This window comes from Bison bison, unplaced genomic scaffold (genome assembly GCF_000754665.1).
Source record: "Bison bison bison isolate TAMUID 2011002044 unplaced genomic scaffold, Bison_UMD1.0 scf7180017864146, whole genome shotgun sequence".
Taxonomy (NCBI): domain Eukaryota; kingdom Metazoa; phylum Chordata; class Mammalia; order Artiodactyla; family Bovidae; genus Bison; species Bison bison.
The window spans coordinates 6,427,165-6,435,194 of NW_011494718.1; the positions used below are offsets into that span (position 1 = coordinate 6,427,165).

General features: G+C 34.2%; 1 protein-coding gene across 5 annotated transcripts in view; it reads left to right on the plus strand.

Annotated features, from left to right (window-relative positions):
• LRBA (LPS-responsive vesicle trafficking, beach and anchor containing) overlaps nucleotides 1-8,030 on the plus strand; it is a 758,995-nt gene that overhangs the window by 526,916 nt on the left and 224,049 nt on the right. For all 5 annotated transcript variants that reach the window (XM_010840761.1, XM_010840760.1, XM_010840763.1 and 2 more), the window contains exons 41-42: nucleotides 2,514-2,631; nucleotides 4,820-4,922. In XM_010840761.1, the coding sequence (XP_010839063.1) occupies nucleotides 2,514-2,631; nucleotides 4,820-4,922 (221 nt within the window). The remainder of the gene's footprint in view (nucleotides 1-2,513; nucleotides 2,632-4,819; nucleotides 4,923-8,030) is intronic.

Sequence of the window (8,030 nt, forward strand, 5' to 3'; positions counted from 1 at the left end):
ACAGTGTCAGACTTTATTTTTCTGGGCTCCAAAATCACTACAGATGGTGACTGCAGCCATGAAATTAAAAGATGCTTGCTCCTTGGAAGTTATGACCAACCTAGATAGCATATTCAAAAGCAGAGACATTACTTTGCCAACAAAGGTCCGTCTAGTCAAGGCTATGGTTTTTCCTGTGGTCATGTATGGGTGTGAGAGTTGGACTGTGAAGGAGGCTGAGCGCCAAAGAATTGATGCTTTTGAACTGTGGTGTTGGAGAAGACTCTTGAGAGTCCCTTGGACTGCAGGGAGATCCAGCTAGTCCATTCGGAAGGAGATCAGCCCTGGGATTTCTTTGGAAGGAATGATGCTAAAGCTGAAACTCCAGTACTTTGGCCACCTGATGAGAATAGTTGACACCTTAGAAAAGACTCTGATGCTGGGAGGGATTGGGGGCAGGAGGAGAAGGGGATGACAGAGGATGAGATGGCTGGATGGTATCACTGACTCGATGGATGTGAGTCTGAGTGAACTCCGGGAGTTGGTGAGGGACAGGGAGACCTGGTGTGCTGCGATTCATGGGGTCGCAAAGAGTCGGACACGACTGAGTGACTGATCTGATCTGATGAAGAACTTCAGTGATTATTGGGCTTCCCAGGTGCCACTCGCAGTAGAGAACCTGCCTGCCAATGCAGGAGATGTAAGAGATGTCAGGTTCAATCCCTGGGTTGGGAAGGTCCCCTGGTGAAGGGAATGGCAGCCCACTCCAGTGTTCTTGCCCGGAGAATCCCATGGACAGAGGAGCCTGGCTGGCTGCAGTCCATAGGGTTGCACAGGGTTGGACACAACTAAAGCGACTGAGCACCACTCAGAATTTACTATGCCATGTACTGCGGAGCCACTGCGTGGTATTAAGTACACAAGAGATAGGATCTGATTTATATTAAAATACTATTTTCTCTGACTCCTCTGGTTGTAGTAGTTTCTCCAGGTAAGATTAGAAGGAGAGAGACCAATCAGGAGGCCACTGCAAACTCTGGAGCCTAGGACCTACTGGTTATGGTGAGAGAAAGGGGTACAAGTGACGGTTGGTTTAAAAAAATCTTGAGTAGGATCAAAATTGTGTCCTCTTTTCTGTTAGTATCTTCTTGATCTTACTTACATAGGTATTGATAGAGTTCATAGGCTATGAAAGAGTTTGAAGGATTTTCTTTCTCACCTGTTTTAAAACTGAAAGTGTAATTAGTTGTTTGAAATTTTGAATTGTTGTTTGGTTTTGGTTTTTCAGAAAACACTGAACCTAGAAGTTGTGCCCATTCTTTCATTTCTAGACGCTGTGGTGCCAGAAATAGAATATTTTCTGTAGAAAAATCTAAGTAATGTTGCCCTCTTAAAAAAAAAATGAAACCCCTGTATTTTGAATTAAGTATTATAGATTTTTTATAATTAAGATCTAGAAGATGGAAATATAAAGTAGACAGCATTTATGTAGGATAAATTCTTAACTTTCATTATTTTTCCTCTTTAGTTATCCCATTTTTGTCCTTACAGTGTAATATCATATACAAATGTCATTTTATTTGTATTTTTTAATGGTGGTTACTTTTGAGAGATTTATCTTAGTTGTTTAATTTGCTTTCACGAATTTTCATCCGTGTTTGATAGCACATCCATCTCATTTTATTTATTAATATTCTGTGAAGTAGTAGTGTGGAGAAATTCCAAGTCTGGTTTTCCTTTAACACCTTCATAATTAAGCTTTTGAAATGAACTTTTTAAAAAACAAAGTTTGAATAACAAAGCAACAAAGTGGCTTAGTACTAAAGACAGGATTACTTTGAGTTTGCAAAGAATTCTAAGCCATTGCGTCTGTCACATGGGATGACAAGAATTTGTAACGAGTTACTCTGACAGCCACCTACTCCACAGAGAGATTATGCTGAGTTCATCTGCAGGTTTGTGTTTAGCTTCAATGACAAAATGATGCTTAACCTCTTATACAGTCGGTCTTTGTGCTTTCTGAATGAGTGACTGTTGCCTTAACAGTGACCCTATAACTGTGATTTTTTGAAGTTATGAACTTAAATTTGTAATTTTAAAGTATATAAAAAGTATTTCTGGATATATTATATGAAACTGAATTTTATATGTGATCTATAAGCATGTAGGACATTCTTTTGAGGTCTTTCTTCTTTTTAAAGTTTGTCTAATATTTTATTTCTATAATATGACTCAAAAATCAATCAGTAATGCTATATGTATTTCCTGCAAAGCAATAGATGACATCATTGCCTTAAAAAGCCCCCAAATATATTTATAAAAATAGATGTACTACAGTTTTGTTCTGTTGTTTTATTTAAACACCTTTTTCATGAATTTCAATCCAGTTTTTAGTCACTCTCCAAATTATTTCCATAACTGTTTATTCATTTTTTATAAATTATTTTTCTTAATAAGGACTTCTGTGTTTTAATTGGGGGAAAGAACAGAAAGATTCTGTTGTACTTACTCGGGATTCTCTTTTTCTTCACTAGATCCTGGCATATACAGAAGGGCTGCATGGGAAATGGCTGTTCTCAGAGATACGATCGATCTTTTCTCGTCGTTATCTTTTGCAAAATACAGCCCTGGAGATCTTTATGGCAAACAGAGGTAAGATGATGTTGCAGATCTGTGTTGTTACAGAGCTAACCTCCGTCTCCTTAAGATTTCATTTTGAACATACCATATTGTTTCCGTTCCGTATTGTTTCTATTTGGATAGAATTGTGTAGCCTACTCTCTGCACTACTGACCTCTTTTTTGAACTACATGCATCTTCGTAGTTTATACCCTTTTGGTTATTCTTAGAATTATCTCCAGTATCTTATTTTTCTGGCCAAATCACAGACTAGTGGAGGACTTTATAAATATGGGGGATAAGTACCCTTTTAATCAGTTGTAGAGTTTTGGTATCCTCAGCAGTGCTCTGATGCTTAAACTCCTTCTGGAAGGTGGCTGCATTTCAAGAGGGGAGAGGGTAATCAAATAATTCATACATTTATTTAATTTTTTTGTCTAATCTATTGCCATTTATAAAGGACCATCAGAAGATGGTACTGAACTGTCCTGGTTGCTTTGTATTACCTCATTCTTGAAAGAACTAAAATTCAATTTGTGGGTTTAGAATTGAGCTTGGTGAAATTCATTAAGATTAGAAGGAGGGACAAGGTGAACTTGAAAGGAAAGCATTGTGGGGTATGAGTGGAGGTTTACAAGCAAGAATATGTAAAATCTTGTGATTTATTGTACATGCTTATTTTATTTAAGTAGATTTTTAAGTTTTCATATTTTCTCTTTCTGTAATCTACAAGTTTTCATTTAAAAATCTGTACATCATGTATATTCCATGCATACTTTCTTTTTTTAATGAAATCATGTGTCTCTAGGGAATACAGATTTCTTTAGGAAAAGATGTTTTTTCCTTCTATATTTGGTCTTCTTCTACACATTTACCACTTTTTCTAATGTAAACATTATTCTTTCAGGTAAATAATCAAGTGAATGTTTTACACTTTAGTTCAGTCTACATTCTTGCTGTCCCAAACGGGTTTTCACCTCACAATATTTATTACTTGCTCATCTTATTCATTTTCCATCTTTAAAATTTCTTAAGCATCTTTGCTGTGTATCTTTGTGTGTTTTTCTATTGCCTTTTCCTTATGGCCTTGGTCACCTGCCATAATCTGAGTTTTTCCTTTTTTTTCCCTCCTGTAGTCAATGTAATAGTAGATATGTAAGAATGGCTTATGAAAAACTTTTGTTGGATATGTATATGATAGTTCTAAATATATTTTAGCTGTTTAGCGCATGATCATATACTTATTTACCTAAAAAATATTGTAATGTCACTGTTTAAAAATTACACTGACATTGATAAAAATTTTTGGTCCATAGTATTTTTTCAGGTAAGGTAGAAAAGACGGTTCTAGATGAATATTTGTAGATAATTTATGGTTTTGATACAAAAGTTAATATGATTAAAATTTCAAGACTGACCAAAGTACTATCTTCTAAATTCTCTGCCATGATTTTATGACTTTGTTATTGTCATACTTTTTAAGGATAAAATTTTGTATATCACTGTCATAAATTAACATTTATATACTGAGTGTATTTATATATATGATGTACAGTTATGATACCTACAGTTACATATAATGTTCTCAAAGTATGTAATTATTCAAATAAAAATGATTAAAAAACATTTGATTATTGACCATGGAGGAAAAAATTTTCTTCAGGTCACACATTATTCTGGATTATGTGAACATAAAAGCATAAACAAAAAGCACTGTATTATATGTTTATATAATATTTACATAAACTACAAGAAAATACAAGAATTTGTATAAATTACAAGAGAATATTTTTTAAGTTGAAGATTAGAAGTAAATACAACTGACAATTTAGTAGCTATAGGTTAAGTATATTAGATTGTTAAGTATATAATCTTAAATTTTTTATAGAAATTTATAGGTATATTTTTAACTTGCCAAAATTCAACTTTGTAAATTCAGATTTGTAGCTGGATAAAATCTCAACTTCGTGTTACATTAATGCAACAATAGTTATTAGTCCTGACAGTATTTAGAGAAGGAATATTCTATGAGTAAAAAAAAAATAATCATCTCTAGCGTATTAATGCTTAAACTTCATATATGCTGTGATAAAACTAATACTATAAAACTTCTATTGAGTAGATACCTGAACTAAGAGTAAGCATTTTACTGTTCCAAGAAATCAGTTTTTCAGAAAGGCACCCATATTTCATTCTGACTTTTAAAAATTATTTTTCCTAGTTGCTATAATGTTCAACTTCCCAGACCCTGCAACGGTAAAGAAAGTGGTTAACTATCTACCTCGTGTTGGCATTGGAACCAGTTTTGGATTGCCTCAAACCAGGTACTGTTTTATATGAAAAAAATATGGAAAATAATCTGTAATAATATTTTTTTAATTTGTTTTGAAATGCATGACCTTCTGTTTTATGCTTCATTTTAAATGGTAATTGTTAGTGTATCATTTTGAGTCAACTTAACTTCTGTCCGAAGAAGCTCAAAAAAGAGGAACAAATGTAAATGAAACTAATCTGAAAAACGAAAGCAATAAAATCAGAACATCAGTGAAAAGGGAAACAAAAACAATAAGAAAAATCAATGCAATGAAAAATTGTTTCTCTGAAAAGATTAATAAGAGTAGTAAATATCTATATAAGGCTTATGACAAAAGACACAAAATGCCAATATCAGAATTAGAGAAGGAATATCACTACAGATCGTATAGATATTTTAAAAATAAGGAAATATTACGAACAAATTTAGACAACTTAGATGAATCGGCAGATTCCATGAAAGATACAAACTGTAAAATCTCACTAATGAAAGTGAATAGCTTTAATAACTTTACCGAGGAAATTGAATTTGTAGCTTAAAACCTTCTAACAGGGAAAATACCTAGCTCAAATGGTTTCACTGGCAAATTCTATCAAATGTTTAGTGAAGTGACACAATTTCTCGGAAAACTCTTACAGATAATAGAAAAGAAGGATAAGTTTCCCAAGTAATCCTGTAAGCCAGCATTACCTGAATTCCAAATCCACAAAAAGCCTTTCCAGAAAGGAAATTAAAGACCATCTTGATTGAAAATGAAGAAGTGAAACTGTCTTTATTAGTATATATACTTAATGTGAAATTACTGAGGAAACTGCAAAAATTTTCAAAAAGGAAAAAAGCTATTAGAACTCATAGATGAATTTACCTATTTTGCAGCAGACATACTTTTATTCTTATATAGCAATGAACAATTGGAAACTGAAAATATGGTTTAAATAATATAAAAATTTAAATAACTATGGGTATATTTGCAAATATATTGAGAATTGTTCACTGAAAACTACAAACACAGTTTGTAAGAAACCTAAAAATGGAAAATTGTACTATACCATGTTCATGAATTGGAAGACTCAATGTAAGTAAGATGTTAGTTTTCTCCAAACAGATCTATAGGTTCAAAACAAACCTATCCAAAATTCTAGAAGACTGTTTTGGAGAAATTGACAAGCTGATTCTAAAATTTAAGTGGAAATGCAAATATCTAGAATTGCTAAGACAGTTTTGAAATGGAAAAAGTTGGAGGACTTTATCTGATTTTAAAACTTAATATAAAATTACATTCACTGGTAGAGTTTCACATTTTTGTAAAATAGACTTACAGAGCAATGGAATATAATAGTGTCCAGAGATAGACCCATCCATAAATGAGCAATTTGATTTTCAACAAAGGTATCAAGATATGTTGATGGGAAAAGATAGTTTTTTTCAACAAAAACAGAGAAACAGAAAGACAAACCAAAAAAAAAAAGAAAAAAAACCTACCTCACCCTTTATCTCAAAATGTAACATATTAACTAAAAATGTAACATAAGTTAACTCAAATTAACTCAAGTATGACATAACCTAACCATAAGTGCTAAAGTATAGCTTCCTAAAGAAACCATAGGAGAGAAATTTTTGTGACCTTGTGTTGGGCAGAAACTTCTTAAGTAAGATTTTAAGAAACCACTTATTGGCCTTTCATATTAAAAACATATCATTTTAAAAGATACTCAAGAAAATGAAAAGGTGTGTTATAGACTGGGTTGAAATACTGGTACAACTTATACATGATAAAGGATTTATATAAAGGATATATAAGAAACTCTTCCATTTAATTATAAGACAAGCAATCTGTTTGAAAAAAAAAAATAGAAGATTTGAGCAGGTACATCAGCAAAGACTAGATATAAATAGCAAGCACATGAAAAGATATCAAACATCATTAGTCATCAAGGAAATGATGATATATCATTTTAAAACCATGGTGAGAACCCATGGCACACCTATTAGAATGACTTCTTAAAAAATGATAATAAGAAGAGCTAATAAGAATGCAAAGTAACTGGAACTTCACATATTGATGGGAAGATAAGCAGTTTTGGAGTTTCATAGGCTTCCCTGTCCATCACCACCTCCTGGAGTTTACTCAAATTCATGTCCGTTGAGTCGGTGATACCATCCAACCATCTCATCCTCTGTCGTCCCCTTCTCCTCCTGCCCCCAATCCCTCCCAGCATCAGGGTCTTTTCAAATGAGTCAGCTCTTTGCATCAGGTGGCCAAAGTATTGGAGTTTCAGCTTCAGCATCAATCCTTCCAATGAACACTCAGGACTGATCTCCTTCAGAATGGACTGGCTGGGTCTCCTTGCAGTCCAGGGGACTCTCAAGAGTCTTCTCCAAGCATCAATTCTTCGGTGCTCAGCTTTGTTTGTAGTCCGACTCTCACATCCATACGTGACTACTGAAAAAACGGTAACCTTGACTAGATGGATCTTTGTTGGAAAAGTAATGTCTCTGCTTTTTAATATGCTATCTAGGTTGGTCATAGCTTTTCTTCCAAGGAGCAAACATCTTTTAATTTCATGGCTGCAGTCACCATCTGCAGTGATTTTAGAGCCCCCCTTAATAAAGTCTGTCACTGTTTCCACTGTTTCCCCATCTATTTGCCGTGAAGTGATGGGACTGGACGCCATGATCTTTGTTTTCTGAATGTTGAGTTTGAAGCCAACTTTTTCACTCTCCTCTTTCACTTTCATCAAGAGGCTCTTCAGTTCCTCTTCACTTTCTGCCATAAGGGTGGTGTCATCTGCGTATCTGAGGTTATTGATATTTCTCCCAGCAATCTTGAGTCCAGCTTGTGCTTCATGCAGCCCAGTGTTTCTCTTGATACACTCTGCATACAAATAAGCAGGGTGACAGTATACAGCCTTGACCTACTCCTTTACGTTTTTGGAACTTGTCTGTTGTTCCATGTCAGTTCTTATGGTTGCTTCCTGACCTGCAAACAGATTTCTCAAGAGGCAGGTCAGGTGGTCTAGTATTCCCATCTCCTTCAGAATTTTCCATAGTTTATTGTGATCCACACAGTCAAAGGCTTTGGCATGGTCAATAAAGCAGAAATAGATGTTTTTCTGGA